General features: G+C 43.5%; 1 protein-coding gene across 2 annotated transcripts in view; it reads right to left on the reverse strand.

Moving 5' to 3' along the window:
* LOC121556619 (striatin) overlaps nucleotides 1-20,618 on the reverse strand; it is a 110,847-nt gene that overhangs the window by 41,181 nt on the left and 49,048 nt on the right. For both annotated transcript variants that reach the window (XM_041870507.2, XM_041870506.2), the window contains exons 3-4: nucleotides 15,487-15,560; nucleotides 12,784-12,862 (exon numbers count right to left, since the gene is read on the reverse strand). In XM_041870507.2, the coding sequence (XP_041726441.1) occupies nucleotides 12,784-12,862; nucleotides 15,487-15,560 (153 nt within the window). The remainder of the gene's footprint in view (nucleotides 1-12,783; nucleotides 12,863-15,486; nucleotides 15,561-20,618) is intronic.

Here is a 20,618-nt window from a genome sequence, read left to right on the forward strand (position 1 = left end):
TAGTAACTCACTGTCTGACGGCCTTGTTTCCAGGGTTATGGTTAGTGTTAGTGTTATGGTATAGTAACTCACTGTCTGACGGCCTTGTTTCCAGGGTTATGGTTAGTGTTAGTGTTATGGTATAGTAACTCACTGTCTGACGGCCTTGTTTCCAGGGTTATGGTTAGTGTTAGTGTTATGGTATAGTAACTCACTGTCTGACGGCCTTGTTTCCAGGGTTATGGTTAGTGGTAGTGTTATGGTATAGTAACTCACTGTCTGACGGCCTTGTTTCCAGGGTTATGGTTAGTGGTAGTGTTATGGTATAGTAACTCACTGTCTGACGGCCTTGTTTCCAGGGTTATGGTTAGTGGTAGTGTTATGGTATAGTAACTCACTGTCTGACGGCCTTGTTTCCAGGGTTATGGTTAGTGTTAGTGTTATGGTATAGTAACTCACTGTCTGACGGCCTTGTTTCCAGGGTTATGGTTAGTGGTAGTGTTATGGTATAGTAACTCACTGTCTGACGGCCTTGTTTCAGGGTTATGGTTAGTGTTAGTGTTATGGTATAGTAACTCACTGTCTGACGGCCTTGTTTCCAGGGTTATGGTTAGTGGTAGTGTTATGGTATAGTAACTCACTGTCTGACGGCCTTGTTTCCAGGGTTATGGTTAGTGGTAGTGTTATGGTATAGTAACTCACTGTCTGACGGCCTTGTTTCCAGGGTTATGGTTATGGTTAGTGTTATGGTATAGTAACTCACTGTCTGACGGCCTTGTTTCCAGGGTTATGGTTAGTGTTAGTGTTATGGTATAGTAACTCACTGTCTGACGGCCTTGTTTCCAGGGTTATGGTTAGTGTTAGTGTTATGGTATAGTAACTCACTGTCTGACGGCCTTGTTTCCAGGGTTATGGTTAGTGTTAGTGTTATGGTATAGTAACTCACTGTCTGACGGCCTTGTTTCCAGGGTTATGGTTAGTGTTAGTGTTATGGTATAGTAACTCACTGTCTGACGGCCTTGTTTCCAGGGTTATGGTTAGTGTTAGTGTTAGGGTATAGTAACTCACTGTCTGACGGCCTTGTTTCCAGGGTTATGGTTAGTGTTAGTGTTATGGTATAGTAACTCACTGTCTGACGGCCTTGTTTCCAGGGTTATGGTGGTTAGTGTTATGGTATAGTAACTCACTGTCTGACGGCCTTGTTTCCAGGGTTATGGTTAGTGTTATGGTATAGTAACTCACTGTCTGACGGCCTTGTTTCCAGGGTTATGGTTAGTGTTAGTGTTATGGTATAGTAACTCACTGTCTGACGGCCTTGTTTCAGGGTTATGGTTAGTGTTATGGTATAGTAACTCACTGTCTGACGGCCTTGTTTCCAGGGTTATGGTTAGTTAGTGTTATGGTATAGTAACTCACTGTCTGACGGCCTTGTTTCCAGGGTTATGGTTAGTGTTAGTGTTATGGTATAGTAACTCACTGTCTGACGGCCTTGTTTCCAGGGTTATGGTTAGTGTTAGTGTTATGGTATAGTAACTCACTGTCTGACGGCCTTGTTTCCAGGGTTATGGTTAGTGTTAGTGTTATGGTATAGTAACTCACTGTCTGACGGCCTTGTTTCCAGGGTTATGGTTAGTGTTAGTGTTATGGTATAGTAACTCACTGTCTGACGGCCTTGTTTCAGGGTTATGGTTAGTGGTAGTGTTATGGTATAGTAACTCACTGTCTGAGGAGCTGGCCTTGTTTCCAGGGTTATGGTTAGTGTTATGGTATAGTAACTCACTGTCTGACGGCCTTGTTTCCAGGGTTATGGTTAGTGGTAGTGTTATGGTATAGTAACTCACTGTCTGACGGCCTTGTTTCCAGGGTTATGGTTAGTGTTAGTGTTATGGTATAGTAACTCACTGTCTGACGGCCTTGTTTCCAGGGTTATGGTTAGTGTTAGTGTTAGGGTATAGTAACTCACTGTCTGACGGCCTTGTTTCCAGGGTTATGGTTAGTGTTAGTGTTATGGTATAGTAACTCACTGTCTGACGGCCTTGTTTCCAGGGTTATGGTTAGTGTTAGTGTTATGGTATAGTAACTCACTGTCTGACGGCCTTGTTTCCAGGGTTATGGTTAGTGTTAGTGTTATGGTATAGTAACTCACTGTCTGACGGCCTTGTTTCCAGGGTTAGTGTTAGTGTTATGGTATAGTAACTCACTGTCTGACGGCCTTGTTTCCAGGGTTATGGTTAGTGGTAGTGTTATGGTATAGTAACTCACTGTCTGACGGCCTTGTTTCCAGGGTTATGGTTAGTGTTAGTGTTATGGTATAGTAACTCACTGTCTGACGGCCTTGTTTCCAGGGTTATGGTTAGTGTTAGTGTTATGGTATAGTAACTCACTGTCTGACGGCCTTGTTTCCAGGGTTATGGTGTAGTGTTATGGTATAGTAACTCACTGTCTGACGGCCTTGTTTCCAGGGTTATGGTTAGTGTTAGTGTTATGGTATAGTAACTCACTGTCTGACGGCCTTGTTTCCAGGGTTATGGTTAGTGTTAGTGTTATGGTATAGTAACTCACTGTCTGACGGCCTTGTTTCCAGGGTTATGGTTAGTGTTAGTGTTATGGTATAGTAACTCACTGTCTGACGGCCTTGTTTCCAGGGTTATGTGTGTTAGTGTTATGGTATAGTAACTCACTGTCTGACGGCCTTGTTTCAGGGTTATGGTTAGTGTTATGGTATAGTAACTCACTGTCTGACGGCCTTGTTTCCAGGGTTATGGTTAGTGTTAGTGTTATGGTATAGTAACTCACTGTCTGACGGCCTTGTTTCCAGGGTTATGGTTAGTGTTAGTGTTATGGTATAGTAACTCACTGTCTGACGGCCTTGTTTCCAGGGTTATGGTAGGTTAGTGTTATGGTATAGTAACTCACTGTCTGACGGCCTTGTTTCCAGGGTTATGGTTAGTGTTAGTGTTATGGTATAGTAACTCACTGTCTGACGGCCTTGTTTCCAGGGTTATGGTTGTTAGTGTTATGGTATAGTAACTCACTGTCTGACGGCCTTGTTTCCAGGGTTATGGTTAGTGTTAGTGTTATGGTATAGTAACTCACTGTCTGACGGCCTTGTTTCCAGGGTTATGGTTAGTGTTAGTGTTATGGTATAGTAACTCACTGTCTGACGGCCTTGTTTCCAGGGTTATGGTTAGTGTTAGTGTTAGGGTATAGTAACTCACTGTCTGACGGCCTTGTTTCCAGGGTTATGGAGTGTTAGTGTTATGGTATAGTAACTCACTGTCTGACGGCCTTGTTTCCAGGGTTATGGTTAGTGTTAGTGTTAGGGTATAGTAACTCACTGTCTGACGGCCTTGTTTCCAGGGTTATGGGTTAGTGTTATGGTATAGTAACTCACTGTCTGACGGCCTTGTTTCCAGGGTTATGGGTTAGTGTTATGGTATAGTAACTCACTGTCTGACGGCCTTGTTTCCAGGGTTATGGTGTGTTAGTGTTATGGTATAGTAACTCACTGTCTGGACGGCCTTGTTTCCAGGGTTATGGTTAGTGTTAGTGTTATGGTATAGTAACTCACTGTCTGACGGCCTTGTTTCCAGGGTTATGGTTAGTGGTAGTGTTATGGTATAGTAACTCACTGTCTGACGGCCTTGTTTCCAGGGTTATGGTTAGTGTTAGTGTTATGGTATAGTAACTCACTGTCTGACGGCCTTGTTTCAGGGTTATGGTTAGTGGTAGTGTTATGGTATAGTAACTCACTGTCTGACGGCCTTGTTTCCAGGGTTATGGTTAGTGTTATGGTATAGTAACTCACTGTCTGACGGCCTTGTTTCCAGGGTTATGGTTAGTGTTATGGTATAGTAACTCACTGTCTGACGGCCTTGTTTCCAGGGTTATGGTTAGTGTTAGTGTTATGGTATAGTAACTCACTGTCTGACGGCCTTGTTTCCAGGGTTATGGTTAGTGGTAGTGTTATGGTATAGTAACTCACTGTCTGACGGCCTTGTTTCCAGGGTTATGGTTAGTGTTAGTGTTATGGTATAGTAACTCACTGTCTGACGGCCTTGTTTCCAGGGTTATGGTTAGTGTTAGTGTTATGGTATAGTAACTCACTGTCTGACGGCCTTGTTTCCAGGGTTATGGTTGTTAGTGTTATGGTATAGTAACTCACTGTCTGACGGCCTTGTTTCCAGGGTTATGGTTAGTGGTAGTGTTATGGTATAGTAACTCACTGTCTGACGGCCTTGTTTCCAGGGTTATGGTTAGTGTTAGTGTTATGGTATAGTAACTCACTGTCTGACGGCCTTGTTTCCAGGGTTATGGTTAGTGGTAGTGTTATGGTATAGTAACTCACTGTCTGACGGCCTTGTTTCCAGGGTTATGGTTAGTGTTAGTGTTATGGTATAGTAACTCACTGTCTGACGGCCTTGTTTCCAGGGTTATGGTTAGTGGTAGTGTTATGGTATAGTAACTCACTGTCTGAGGGCGACGGCCTTGTTTCCAGGGTTATGGTTAGTGTTAGTGTTATGGTATAGTAACTCACTGTCTGACGGCCTTGTTTCCAGGGTTATGGTTAGTGTTAGTGTTATGGTATAGTAACTCACTGTCTGACGGCCTTGTTTCCAGGGTTATGGTTAGTGTTAGTGTTAGGGTATAGTAACTCACTGTCTGACGGCCTTGTTTCCAGGGTTATGGTTAGTGTTATGGTATAGTAACTCACTGTCTGACGGCCTTGTTTCCAGGGTTATGGTTAGTGTTATGGTATAGTAACTCACTGTCTGACGGCCTTGTTTCCAGGGTTATGGTTAGTGTTATGGTATAGTAACTCACTGTCTGACGGCCTTGTTTCCAGGGTTATGGTTAGTGGTAGTGTTATGGTATAGTAACTCACTGTCTGACGGCCTTGTTTCCAGGGTTATGGTTAGTGGTAGTGTTATGGTATAGTAACTCACTGTCTGACGGCCTTGTTTCCAGGGTTATGGTTAGTGTTAGTGTTATGGTATAGTAACTCACTGTCTGACGGCCTTGTTTCCAGGGTTATGGTTAGTGTTAGTGTTATGGTATAGTAACTCACTGTCTGACGGCCTTGTTTCCAGGGTTATGGTTAGTGTTAGTGTTATGGTATAGTAACTCACTGTCTGACGGCCTTGTTTCCAGGGTTATGGTTAGTGGTAGTGTTATGGTATAGTAACTCACTGTCTGAGGGCCGGCCTTGTTTCAGGGTTATGGTTAGTGGTAGTGTTATGGTATAGTAACTCACTGTCTGACGGCCTTGTTTCCAGGGTTATGGTTAGTGTTAGTGTTAGGTATAGTAACTCACTGTCTGACGGCCTTGTTTCCAGGGTTATGGTTAGTGTTATGGTATAGTAACTCACTGTCTGACGGCCTTGTTTCCAGGGTTATGGAGTGTTAGTGTTATGGTATAGTAACTCACTGTCTGACGGCCTTGTTTCCAGGGTTATGGTTAGTGTTATGGTATAGTAACTCACTGTCTGACGGCCTTGTTTCCAGGGTTATGGTTAGTGTTAGTGTTATGGTATAGTAACTCACTGTCTGACGGCCTTGTTTCCAGGGTTATGGTTAGTGGTAGTGTTATGGTATAGTAACTCACTGTCTGACGGCCTTGTTTCCAGGGTTATGGTTAGTGTTAGTGTTATGGTATAGTAACTCACTGTCTGACGGCCTTGTTTCCAGGGTTATGGTTAGTGGTAGTGTTATGGTATAGTAACTCACTGTCTGACGGCCTTGTTTCCAGGGTTATGGTTAGTGTTATGGTATAGTAACTCACTGTCTGACGGCCTTGTTTCCAGGGTTATGGTGTTAGTGTTATGGTATAGTAACTCACTGTCTGACGGCCTTGTTTCCAGGGTTATGGTTAGTGTTAGTGTTATGGTATAGTAACTCACTGTCTGACGGCCTTGTTTCCAGGGTTATGGTTAGTGGTAGTGTTATGGTATAGTAACTCACTGTCTGACGGCCTTGTTTCCAGGGTTATGGTTAGTGTTAGTGTTATGGTATAGTAACTCACTGTCTGACGGCCTTGTTTCCAGGGTTATGGTTAGTGTTAGTGTTATGGTATAGTAACTCACTGTCTGACGGCCTTGTTTCCAGGGTTATGGTTAGTAGTGTTATGGTATAGTAACTCACTGTCTGACGGCCTTGTTTCCAGGGTTATGGTTAGTGGTAGTGTTATGGTATAGTAACTCACTGTCTGACGGCCTTGTTTCCAGGGTTATGGTTAGTGTTAGTGTTATGGTATAGTAACTCACTGTCTGACGGCCTTGTTTCCAGGGTTATGGTTAGTGGTAGTGTTATGGTATAGTAACTCACTGTCTGACGGCCTTGTTTCAGGGTTATGGTTAGTGTTAGTGTTATGGTATAGTAACTCACTGTCTGACGGCCTTGTTTCCAGGGTTATGGTTAGTGGTAGTGTTATGGTATAGTAACTCACTGTCTGAGGAGCTGACGGCCTTGTTTCCAGGGTTATGGTTAGTGGTAGTGTTATGGTATAGTAACTCACTGTCTGACGGCCTTGTTTCCAGGGTTATGGTTAGTGTTAGTGTTATGGTATAGTAACTCACTGTCTGACGGCCTTGTTTCCAGGGTTATGGTTAGTGTTAGTGTTAGGGTATAGTAACTCACTGTCTGACGGCCTTGTTTCCAGGGTTATGTTAGTGTTAGTGTTATGGTATAGTAACTCACTGTCTGACGGCCTTGTTTCCAGGGTTATGGTTAGTGTTATGGTATAGTAACTCACTGTCTGACGGCCTTGTTTCCAGGGTTATGGTTAGTGTTATGGTATAGTAACTCACTGTCTGACGGCCTTGTTTCCAGGGTTATGGTTAGTGGTAGTGTTATGGTATAGTAACTCACTGTCTGACGGCCTTGTTTCCAGGGTTATGGTTAGTGGTAGTGTTATGGTATAGTAACTCACTGTCTGACGGCCTTGTTTCCAGGGTTATGGTTAGTGTTAGTGTTATGGTATAGTAACTCACTGTCTGACGGCCTTGTTTCCAGGGTTATGGTTAGTGGTAGTGTTATGGTATAGTAACTCACTGTCTGACGGCCTTGTTTCCAGGGTTATGGTTAGTGTTAGTGTTATGGTATAGTAACTCACTGTCTGACGGCCTTGTTTCCAGGGTTATGGTTAGTGGTAGTGTTATGGTATAGTAACTCACTGTCTGAGGAGCTGACGGCCTTGTTTCCAGGGTTATGGTTAGTGGTAGTGTTATGGTATAGTAACTCACTGTCTGACGGCCTTGTTTCCAGGGTTATGGTTAGTGGTAGTGTTATGGTATAGTAACTCACTGTCTGAGGAGCTGACGGCCTTGTTTCCAGGGTTATGGTTAGTGGTAGTGTTATGGTATAGTAACTCACTGTCTGACGGCCTTGTTTCCAGGGTTATGGTTAGTGTTAGTGTTATGGTATAGTAACTCACTGTCTGACGGCCTTGTTTCCAGGGTTATGGTTAGTGTTAGTGTTATGGTATAGTAACTCACTGTCTGACGGCCTTGTTTCCAGGGTTATGGTTAGTGTTAGTATTATGGTATAGTAACTCACTGTCTGACGGCCTTGTTTCCAGGGTTATGGTTAGTGTTAGTGTTATGGTATAGTAACTCACTGTCTGACGGCCTTGTTTCCAGGGTTATGGTTAGTGTTAGTGTTATGGTATAGTAACTCACTGTCTGACGGCCTTGTTTCCAGGGTTATGGTTAGTGTTATGGTATAGTAACTCACTGTCTGACGGCCTTGTTTCCAGGGTTATGGTTAGTGTTAGTGTTATGGTATAGTAACTCACTGTCTGACGGCCTTGTTTCCAGGGTTATGGTTAGTGGTAGTGTTATGGTATAGTAACTCACTGTCTGACGGCCTTGTTTCCAGGGTTATGGTTATGGTTAGTGTTATGGTATAGTAACTCACTGTCTGACGGCCTTGTTTCCAGGGTTATGGTTATGGTTAGTGTTATGGTATAGTAACTCACTGTCTGACGGCCTTGTTTCCAGGGTTATGGTTAGTGTTAGTGTTATGGTATAGTAACTCACTGTCTGACGGCCTTGTTTCCAGGGTTATGGTTAGTGGTAGTGTTATGGTATAGTAACTCACTGTCTGACGGCCTTGTTTCCAGGGTTATGGTGTTAGTGTTATGGTATAGTAACTCACTGTCTGACGGCCTTGTTTCCAGGGTTATGGTTAGTGTTAGTGTTATGGTATAGTAACTCACTGTCTGACGGCCTTGTTTCCAGGGTTATGGTTAGTGGTAGTGTTATGGTATAGTAACTCACTGTCTGAGCTCGGCCTTGTTTCCAGGGTTATGGTTAGTGTTAGTGTTATGGTATAGTAACTCACTGTCTGACGGCCTTGTTTCCAGGGTTATGGTTAGTGTTAGTGTTATGGTATAGTAACTCACTGTCTGACGGCCTTGTTTCCAGGGTTATGGTTAGTGGTAGTGTTATGGTATAGTAACTCACTGTCTGACGGCCTTGTTTCCAGGGTTATGGTTAGTGGTAGTGTTATGGTATAGTAACTCACTGTCTGAGGAGCTGACGGCCTTGTTTCCAGGGTTATGGTTAGTGGTAGTGTTATGGTATAGTAACTCACTGTCTGACGGCCTTGTTTCCAGGGTTATGGTTAGTGTTATGGTATAGTAACTCACTGTCTGACGGCCTTGTTTCCAGGGTTATGGTTAGTGTTAGTGTTATGGTATAGTAACTCACTGTCTGACGGCCTTGTTTCCAGGGTTATGGTTAGTGTTATGGTATAGTAACTCACTGTCTGACGGCCTTGTTTCCAGGGTTATGGTTAGTGTTATGGTATAGTAACTCACTGTCTGACGGCCTTGTTTCCAGGGTTATGTGTTAGTGTTATGGTATAGTAACTCACTGTCTGACGGCCTTGTTTCCAGGGTTATGGTTAGTGGTAGTGTTATGGTATAGTAACTCACTGTCTGACGGCCTTGTTTCCAGGGTTATGGTTAGTGGTAGTGTTATGGTATAGTAACTCACTGTCTGACGGCCTTGTTTCCAGGGTTATGGTTAGTGTTAGTGTTATGGTATAGTAACTCACTGTCTGACGGCCTTGTTTCCAGGGTTATGGTTAGTGTTAGTGTTATGGTATAGTAACTCACTGTCTGACGGCCTTGTTTCCAGGGTTATGGTTAGTGTTAGTGTTATGGTATAGTAACTCACTGTCTGACGGCCTTGTTTCCAGGGTTATGGTTAGTGTTAGTGTTATGGTATAGTAACTCACTGTCTGACGGCCTTGTTTCCAGGGTTATGGTTAGTGTTAGTGTTAGGGTATAGTAACTCACTGTCTGACGGCCTTGTTTCCAGGGTTATGGTTAGTGTTAGTGTTAGGGTATAGTAACTCACTGTCTGACGGCCTTGTTTCCAGGGTTATGGTTAGTGGTAGTGTTATGGTATAGTAACTCACTGTCTGACGGCCTTGTTTCCAGGGTTATGGTTAGTGTTAGTGTTATGGTATAGTAACTCACTGTCTGACGGCCTTGTTTCCAGGGTTATGGTTAGTGTTAGTGTTATGGTATAGTAACTCACTGTCTGACGGCCTTGTTTCCAGGGTTATGGTTAGTGTTAGTGTTATGGTATAGTAACTCACTGTCTGACGGCCTTGTTTCCAGGGTTATGGTTAGTGTTAGTGTTATGGTATAGTAACTCACTGTCTGACGGCCTTGTTTCCAGGGTTATGGTTAGTGTTATGGTATAGTAACTCACTGTCTGACGGCCTTGTTTCCAGGGTTATGGTTAGTGTTATGGTATAGTAACTCACTGTCTGACGGCCTTGTTTCCAGGGTTATGGTTAGTGGTAGTGTTATGGTATAGTAACTCACTGTCTGACGGCCTTGTTTCCAGGGTTATGGTTAGTGTTATGGTATAGTAACTCACTGTCTGACGGCCTTGTTTCCAGGGTTATGGTTAGTGTTAGTGTTATGGTATAGTAACTCACTGTCTGACGGCCTTGTTTCCAGGGTTATGGTTAGTGGTAGTGTTATGGTATAGTAACTCACTGTCTGAGGAGCTGACGGCCTTGTTTCCAGGGTTATGGTTAGTGTTAGTGTTATGGTATAGTAACTCACTGTCTGACGGCCTTGTTTCCAGGGTTATGGTTAGTGGTAGTGTTATGGTATAGTAACTCACTGTCTGACGGCCTTGTTTCCAGGGTTATGGTTAGTGTTAGTGTTATGGTATAGTAACTCACTGTCTGACGGCCTTGTTTCCAGGGTTATGGTTAGTGTTAGTGTTATGGTATAGTAACTCACTGTCTGACGGCCTTGTTTCCAGGGTTATGGTTAGTGTTATGGTATAGTAACTCACTGTCTGACGGCCTTGTTTCCAGGGTTATGGTTAGTGGTAGTGTTATGGTATAGTAACTCACTGTCTGACGGCCTTGTTTCCAGGGTTATGGTTAGTGGTAGTGTTATGGTATAGTAACTCACTGTCTGACGGCCTTGTTTCCAGGGTTATGGTTAGTGTTAGTGTTATGGTATAGTAACTCACTGTCTGACGGCCTTGTTTCCAGGGTTATGGTTAGTGTTAGTGTTATGGTATAGTAACTCACTGTCTGAGGAGCTGACGGCCTTGTTTCCAGGGTTATGGTTATGGTTAGTGTTATGGTATAGTAACTCACTGTCTGACGGCCTTGTTTCCAGGGTTATGGTTAGTGGTAGTGTTATGGTATAGTAACTCACTGTCTGACGGCCTTGTTTCCAGGGTTATGGTTAGTGTTAGGGTATAGTAACTCACTGTCTGACGGCCTTGTTTCCAGGGTTATGGTTAGTGGTAGTGTTATGGTATAGTAACTCACTGTCTGACGGCCTTGTTTCCAGGGTTATGGTTAGTGTTAGGGTATAGTAACTCACTGTCTGACGGCCTTGTTTCCAGGGTTATGGTTAGTGTTAGTGTTATGGTATAGTAACTCACTGTCTGACGGCCTTGTTTCCAGGGTTATGGTTAGTGTTAGTGTTATGGTATAGTAACTCACTGTCTGAGGAGCTGACGGCCTTGTTTCCAGGGTTATGGTTATGGTTAGTGTTATGGTATAGTAACTCACTGTCTGACGGCCTTGTTTCCAGGGTTATGGTTAGTGGTAGTGTTATGGTATAGTAACTCACTGTCTGACGGCCTTGTTTCCAGGGTTATGGTTAGTGTTAGTGTTATGGTATAGTAACTCACTGTCTGACGGCCTTGTTTCCAGGGTTATGGTTAGTGGTAGTGTTATGGTATAGTAACTCACTGTCTGACGGCCTTGTTTCCAGGGTTATGGTTAGTGTTAGGGTATAGTAACTCACTGTCTGACGGCCTTGTTTCCAGGGTTATGGTTAGTGGTAGTGTTATGGTATAGTAACTCACTGTCTGACGGCCTTGTTTCCAGGGTTATGGTTAGTGTTAGGGTATAGTAACTCACTGTCTGACGGCCTTGTTTCCAGGGTTATGGTTAGTGTTAGTGTTATGGTATAGTAACTCACTGTCTGAGGAGCTGACTGCCTTGTTTCCAGGGTTATGGTTAGTGTTAGTGTTATGGTATAGTAACTCACTGTCTGACGGCCTTGTTTCCAGGGTTATGGTTAGTGTTAGTGTTATGGTATAGTAACTCACTGTCTGACGGCCTTGTTTCCAGGGTTATGGTTAGTGTTAGTGTTATGGTATAGTAACTCACTGTCTGACGGCCTTGTTTCCAGGGTTATGGTTAGTGTTATGGTATAGTAACTCACTGTCTGAGGAGCTCACGGCCTTGTTTCCAGGGTTATGGTTAGTGTTAGTGTTATGGTATAGTAACTCACTGTCTGACGGCCTTGTTTCCAGGGTTATGGTTAGTGTTAGTGTTATGGTATAGTAACTCACTGTCTGACGGCCTTGTTTCCAGGGTTATGGTTAGTGTTAGTGTTATGGTATAGTAACTCACTGTCTGACGGCCTTGTTTCCAGGGTTATGGTTAGTGTTATGGTATAGTAACTCACTGTCTGACGGCCTTGTTTCCAGGGTTATGGTTAGTGTTAGTGTTATGGTATAGTAACTCACTGTCTGACGGCCTTGTTTCCAGGGTTATGGTTAGTGTTAGTGTTATGGTATAGTAACTCACTGTCTGACGGCCTTGTTTCCAGGGTTATGGTTAGTGTTAGTGTTATGGTATAGTAACTCACTGTCTGACGGCCTTGTTTCCAGGGTTATGGTGTGTAGTGTTATGGTATAGTAACTCACTGTCTGACGGCCTTGTTTCCAGGGTTATGGTTAGTGTTAGTGTTATGGTATAGTAACTCACTGTCTGACGGCCTTGTTTCCAGGGTTATGGTTAGTGGTAGTGTTATGGTATAGTAACTCACTGTCTGACGGCCTTGTTTCCAGGGTTATGGTTAGTGTTAGTGTTATGGTATAGTAACTCACTGTCTGACGGCCTTGTTTCCAGGGTTATGGTTAGTGTTATGGTATAGTAACTCACTGTCTGACGGCCTTGTTTCCAGGGTTATGGTTAGTGGTAGTGTTATGGTATAGTAACTCACTGTCTGACGGCCTTGTTTCCAGGGTTATGGTTAGTGTTAGTGTTATGGTATAGTAACTCACTGTCTGACGGCCTTGTTTCCAGGGTTATGGTTAGTGTTAGTGTTATGGTATAGTAACTCACTGTCTGACGGCCTTGTTTCCAGGGTTATGGTTAGTGTTATGGTATAGTAACTCACTGTCTGACGGCCTTGTTTCCAGGGTTATGGTTAGTGTTAGTGTTATGGTATAGTAACTCACTGTCTGACGGCCTTGTTTCCAGGGTTATGGTTAGTGTTAGTGTTAGGGTATAGTAACTCACTGTCTGAGGAGCTGACGGCCTTGTTTCCAGGACAGCTGGTTGTTCAGAGAGCCAGGGGTCTCATTGTCCTTCACCTCATCTGGGGAGAGAGATATACTGCTTTCACATTGGTTTAAAAGGTATTTTGCATGTAAATAAAATTGGGCAAGGTTTATATGACCCCCTTACAAACAGGTCCATTTTTTATTTTTACCACATTCTTGCCTGCATACACTTTTTATACCTCCTGTGTGCCTGCCAGCCATGCTGGGGACGAGTGGTAGTATTGGTGTGCAAAATGTGGGTGGGCGTCCATTTTAATAAATCCATAATGAATTCATTTAGGCAGGTCCTCAGAAACATTATAAGACTAATAACATGTATTTTCAAAAACAATAGAACGGCATAATTTGAGTTTAATTATTTTATTTTTGTCTGTGAGGTGGCTGGGTTGTGAAGCTGGGCTGAGGGAGAGGCAGGGGAGAGGAGGAGTCTATAATAATAATAATAATAATAATAATAATAATAATAATATGCCATTTAGCAGACGCTTTTATCCAAAGCGACTCACAGTCATGTGTGCATAATTTTTTTTTGTGTATGGGTGGTCCCGGGGAATCGAACCCACTACTACCTTGGCGTTACAAGCGCCGTGCTCTACCAGCTGAGCTACAGAGGAGGTGGCTGGGCTGAAGACAGACAGTCTTTCAACTGGGTCAATCCTAACGTAGGCAAGTGAAGAGCGGGCAGGTGTGGCACATGATGCAACCACACGCCACCGACACCTCTCCCCCTCTCCTCTCCGGCTCATCAACACTTCCAGAGAGCTGGTGCCTTGAACAAACAGAACAGGCTGCATCTTATGAATAAAGATGAGGAATATTAAGGAGGACACATCCCTATCGACAGGAGGGATCCTAACATGGAGGCCAATAGGACACATCCCTATAGACAGGAGGGATCCTAACATGGAGGCCAATAGGACACATCCCTATAGACAGGAGGGATCCTAACATGGAGGCCAATAGGACACATCCCTATAGACAGGAGGGATCCTAACATGGAGGCCAATAGGACACATCCCTATCGACAGGAGGGATCCTAACATGGAGGCCAATAGGACACATCCCTATAGACAGGAGGGATCCTAACATGGCGGCCAATAGGACACATCCCTATAGACAGGAGGGATCCTAACATGGAGGCCAATAGGACACATCCCTATAGACAGGAGGGATCCTAACATGGAGGCCAATAGGACACATCCCTATAGACAGGAGGGATCCTAACATGGAGGCCAATAGGACACATCCCTATAGACAGGAGGGATCCTAACATGGAGGCCAATAGGACACATCCCTATAGACAGGAGGGATCCTAACATGGAGGCCAATAGGACACATCCCTAAAGACAGGAGGGATCCTAACATGGAGGCCAATAGGACACATCCCTATAGACAGGAGGGATCCTAACATGGAGGCCAATAGGACACATCCCTATAGACAGGAGGGATCCTAACATGGAGGCCAATAGGACACATCCCTATCGACAGGAGGGATCCTAACATGGAGGCCAATAGGACACATCCCTATCGACAGGAGGGATCCTAACATGGAGGCCAATAGGACACATCCCTATAGACAGGAGGGATCCTAACATGGAGGCCAATAGGACACATCCCTATAGACAGGAGGGATCCTAACATGGAGGCCAATAGGACACATCCCTATAGACAGGAGGGATCCTAACATGGAGGCCAATAGGACACATCCCTATAGACAGGAGGGATCCTAACATGGAGGCCAATAGGACACATCCCTATAGACAGGAGGGATCCTAACATGGAGGCCAATAGGACACATCCCTATAGACAGGAGGGATCCTAACATGGAGGCCAATAGGACACATCCCTATAGACAGGAGGGATCCTAACATGGAGGCCAATAGGACACATCCCTATAGACAGGAGGGATCCTAACATGGAGGCCAATAGGACACATCCCTATAGACAGGAGGGATCCTAACATGGAGGCCAATAGGACACATCCCTATAGACAGGAGGGATCCTAACATGGAGGCCAATAGGACACATCCCTATAGACAGGAGGGATCCTAACATGGAGGCCAATAGGACACATCCCTATAGACAGGAGGGATCCTAACATGGAGGCCAATAGGACATATCCCTATAGACAGGAGGGATCCTAACATGGAGGCCAATAGGACACATCCCTATAGACAGGAGGGATCCTAACATGGAGGCCAATAGGACATATCCCTATAGACAGGAGGGATCCTAACATGGAGGCCAATAGGACACATCCCTATAGACAGGAGGGATCCTAACATGGAGGCCAATAGGACACATCCCTATAGACAGGAGGGATCCTAACATGGAGGCCAATAGGACACATCCCTATAGACAGGAGGGATCCTAACATGGAGGCCATTTATACTGGATTTAACTAATGGTGCCTTTCAAGAAATGGTGTCTGTCTGCCTGTGTACGTCTGCCTGTCTGTCTGTGTATGTCTGTCTGTCCGTCCGTCTCTGTGTCTGTCTGCGTGTCTCTGTGTCTGTCTGCGTGTCTCTGTGTCTGTCTGCGTGTCTCTGTGTCTGTCTGCGTGTCTCTGTGTCTGTCTGCGTGTCTCTGTGTCTGTCTGCGTGTCTCTGTGTCTGTCTGCGTGTCTCTGTCTCCGTCTCTGTGTCTCTGTTAGTCTTACCAGAGTCATAGCTGGGAGGTTTCATGTCTCCTTGGTTCAACTCTGTTCCATATTTTAACTTGTGGTTCTTGGCCCTGGAAGAGAAAGCAGAAACAACTGGGTTAAAATATACTGACGATCCATGGTTATGATTGAGAAAAATCGTCATGTCAATAAAATGTCAATAACCAGGTTTCCATCCAATATTTGTATGAGCTTAAAGTACATGTCGGCTAAATGTCACCACAGGCTGATGGAAACAGAACATTAGTCGGTAAACTTTCCAAATGTCCACATAACAAAATACGTTCGACATGGTGGGATCTTTTTGTGTCTGTAAAATTAATTATGCGAGAAACGGTGGTGGAAATGCCTTTATGCGCAAATTATGATATAATAACCATCATATTGAAGTAAACTGGGAGTCATGTGATGACATGTTGTGTGGTCCTCCCACTAGGACTGGGGAAACCATGCAGTTTATCAGGCTACAGATGAAAGAAGTTATGATGAACTTCACAGGGTGGTGAAAGGGCACGGTGATGAGCTTGATGCTCCTTTCCAATAAATATAGAGGGTCTTATTCTAGTGACATGATGATTGATGCTTGGCTGTCGTTTGACAAATACAGATAATATCACTCTTATCCATAATAATCTCATCCTGTAGATAGTCTACCCGCACTGTATCTGCCAGCTGTTGACTGGAACGCACGTGCCAAGACCAGAGGAGGCATAGTCGCTATATAACGCAAAAACTATTCTGACAAAACCATCAGTGGAGTTGAAAATGTGATGGAAACCCATTTAACTTGTATTTTTTATCACAAAAGGTCATGTTTATGAGCACAACGTCTTTATGCACAGCCTTTTATCTGCAACAAGTCAACTGACGGACACATTCCATCTCTGGTGGGAAAATAATATTTTAAATGCTGATTTTAGAATAGTCGCATTTAAATCTTTGGCAGTTGGATGGAAGCCTAGCTAGGGAGCTAAGTAGGGAACATGGGGCTCAGGTTAAATTGGTAACATTCTGCTTTCTGAGGGCTATTCCTGATATTCCTGATATTCCAAGATGGGAATGACATGTTGCCAAGCAACCAGGGAAACCTGATTCTGGAGGTGAAGCAAATGGCGTCACTCCTAACTCAATCCCAGAGAGGCTGAGACGATAGCATTTATATACATAGCAAATAGCAAAATAGCAAAAACATGAATAAATACAGGCAGGCTGCAGAGCATTCCACACCAACGTAATCTGCTAATGATGATGCTTCTGACGGGAACAGAAGGCAGAGGAAGGAATCTGACTGTCTGCTCTCAAAGGAGACGCAAATAACTAAAACAGAAGAGTGATACATCCAGACACCAGTGAAAGATGAAGAAACCCCTGCTGTTCAAAAGCTTTTTTATTGAAGAATGGTGTCACATCCCTTTTATTAAATAATGGTGTCACATCCCTTTTATTGGGGGAATGGTGTCACATCCCTTTTATTGAAGAATGGTGTCACATCCCTTTTATTGAAGAATGGTGTCACATCCCTTCTATTGAAGAATGGTGTCACATCCCTTTTATTGGGGGAATGGTGTCACATCCCTTTTATTGAAGAATGGTGTCACATCCCTTTTATTGAAGAATGGTGTCACATCCCTTTTATCAAAGAATGGTGTCACATCACTTTTATTGAAGAATGGTGTCACATCCCTTTTATTGAGGGAATGGTGTCACATCCCTTTTATTGAGGGAATGGTGTCACATCTATTTTATTGAGGGAATGGTGTCACATCTATTTCATCGAGGGAAAGGTGTCACATCTATTTTATTGAGGGAATGATGTCACATCCATTTTATTGAAGAATGGTGTCACAACCCTTTTATTGAAGAATGGTGTCACATCCCTTTTATTGGGGGAATGGTGTCACATCCCTTTTATTGGCACACACACCAGATATAAGTGTTGCACGGTATACCGGTACCACGGTAATATCACAGTACCAAAACGTTATATACCACCAACATTTTAGAATACCAATAGTGCCATTTCATTTGATACTACCGACTTTTTTCAGCCCTACCGATCTAAAGAACCTGCCGGCTCCTGTTATCAAATATTTATAAAGTCAGTTTAGTTTATAAATTCAGTTGAATTTAAGCAAGTCACTAGTCTCTTGTATGCTGCAGGTCCAATAATATCCACTTCACTATCATGAGCATGTCAGGTGTGTCAGCCAGTAATCAGCCAGCCACATCCCCTACCAGCGAGCCCCTCACCTGCTTCTCTGTCCGCTCTTCATGCGTCAGTTAAAAAAATATATAATTTAGCAGTGATGGCGAGCAGGGAGCAGGGGTGCAGACCCAGAGCCTGGTGAGTGTTCTGTTGTTAGATTGGTACGTGTGTTATATTGGAGCAGCGCGCAAAGCCAGCAATGTTGATACATTGTATAATTTCATCGCCTGTTATAACCAAGGGCACAGACCAGCCGAAGTAGACTTTGCAAGTTCACCGTCAAGCAGCCTCTTGAGTGTCAGAGAAAACGGAGCACCCGCTTCGCGACAGGCATGCTAGCAGCTTTACGGCAAAGAAAACGGCTTGTCTCTAGTCTAAACGGTTTAATATGACCCATATTACCAGAGGTCCTGTCTCTAGTCTAAACGGTTTAATATGACCCATATTACCAGAGGTCCTGTCTATAGTCTAAACGGTTTAATATGACCCATATTACCAGAGGTCCTGTCTCTAGTCTAAACGGTTTAATATGACCCATATTACCAGAGGTCCTGTCTATAGTCTAAACGGTTTAATATGACCCATATTACCAGAGGTCCTGTCTATAGTCTAAACGGTTTAATATGACCCATATTACCAGAGGTCCTGTCTATAGTCTAAACGGTTTAATATGACCCATATTACCAGAGGTCCTGTCTATAGTCTAAACGGTTTAATATGACCCATATTACCAGAGGTCCTGTCTCTAGTCTAAACGGTTTAATATGACCCATATTACCAGAGGTCCTGTCTATAGTCTAAACGGTTCAATATGACCCATATTACCAGAGGTCTCTAGTCTAAACGGTTCAATATGACCCATATTACGAGAGGTCCTTGATGAACACAACATCCTGAGCAGAAACCAGATTGGATTTTTTTATTTGTATTATCGTACAACAGACCACATTTACACCCTCCACACTAAAACAAAGGCAAAATCTACTCGTGTTTTGTAGACTTCAAGAAAGCATTTGATTCAATTTGGCACAAAGGACGTTTTTATAAACTAATAGAAAGTGGTATTGGAGGGAAAACATTGTTATTAAATCAATGTACACTAAAAACAAATGTGCGGTTAAGCGAACAAGCAAACAGACTTCTCTCAGGGACGTGGAGTGAAACAGGGCTGCCCAATAAGTCCAACACTAATTAACATCTACATTAATGAATTGGCAAAAACATTAGGAGAATCTGCAGCACCTGATCTCACCCTACACAACACTGAAATCAAGTGTCTGCTGTACGCAGATGACCTGGTGCTACTGTCTCCCACTAAGGAGGGGTTACAGCAGCATCTAGATCATCAGCACAGGTTCTGTCAGACCTGGGCTCTGACCGTTAATCTAAAAAACCTGAATATGATGATATTCCAAAAAAAGGTCCAGAAATCAGGATCACAAATATACATTCTATTTGGACACAGTTCTGTTAGAACACACCAAAAACTACACGTATCTAGGACTAAATATCAGCAACACAGGTAGCTTTCACATGGCTGTGAATGAGCTGAGAGACAAAGCAAGAAGAGCATTCTATGCCATTAAAAGGAATATTAAAATTGAAATTCCAATTAGAATCTGGCTTAAGATTTTCCAATCAGTTATAGAACCAATTGCTCTATATGGCAGCGAAGTATGGGGTCCGCTCTCTAATACTGAATTTACCAAATGGGACAAACATCCAATCGAAATACTGCATGCAGAGTTTTGCAAGACTGTATAGCAAGTGCAAAGAAAAACTCAAAATAACGCATGTAGAGCAGAATTGGGCCAATACCCCCTCCTTATTCAAATAGAAAAAAAGAGCCATCAAATTTTACACCCATCTAAAAACAAGTGACCACAAAACATTTCATCACACAGCTCTACTATGTCAAGAGATGAATCAAGAGAAGAGTCCCCTCAGCCAGCTGGTTCTGAGGCTCAGCTCACTAACCAAAACCAACCTCATAGAGCCTCAGGACAGCACTCAGAAAATCTGGCCCAACCAAATCATCACCAAGCAAAAATAAACATATATCACCTATTTTAAAGACCGCACAAAAAAAATCAAAGTAAACTTCAATGCTATTCGGCTCTAAACAGACAGTACATGGTGGCAGACTATCTGACCACTGTGACTGATAGAAAACTGAGGAAAACACTGACTAGGTACAGACTCAGTGAGCACAGTCTGGCTATAGAGACCGGTCGTCACAGGCAAACCTGGCTGCCCAGAGAGGACAGGCTGTGCTCACTCTGCCTCCGGGGAGAGGTAGAGACAGAGTTGCATTTCCTACTACACTGTGACAAATACTCAGACCTAAGATAATCTTTCTTTCCCAAAATATCATTCAGTACAAAGAATTTGAAACTATAAAATTAAGAAATTGGGTGAAAAGGGTAAATGTGCAGTTTTGGCAGCCAAATATGTGTCCTCCTGCCACAACTTGAGGGACAGCCAGTGAAAAGTGTAATGTAATGTCAATAATATTTCCTGTTTTGTTTTGGCTTTCATACCATGTAATGTGTCTTCTCAGTCATGTTGAGACTGGTCGACTACTATTGCTTTAATGTATTGTTATTCTCATTAATATTGTTGTTGTAGTTGCTGTTAATGGTAATCCCATTTCCACTACTACTATTATTATTGCTGTTGGTCCCACCATTTTCTATACTTTGACAATGTAAGTAATTTAACTTTCAATTTCAATAAAGTCTATTGAATTGAGAGAGAGAGAGAAAGACGGTGCGAGAGAGGGCGAGAGAGAGAGGGCGCGAGAGAGAGAGGGCGCGAGAGAGAGAGGGCGCGAGAGAGAGAGGGCGCGAGAGAGAGAGGGCGCGAGAGAGAGAGGGCGAGAGAGAGAGAGGGCGCGAGAGAGAGAGGGCGCGAGAGAGAGAGG

This window comes from Coregonus clupeaformis, chromosome 1 (assembly GCF_020615455.1).
Source record: "Coregonus clupeaformis isolate EN_2021a chromosome 1, ASM2061545v1, whole genome shotgun sequence".
NCBI lineage: Eukaryota > Metazoa > Chordata > Actinopteri > Salmoniformes > Salmonidae > Coregonus > Coregonus clupeaformis.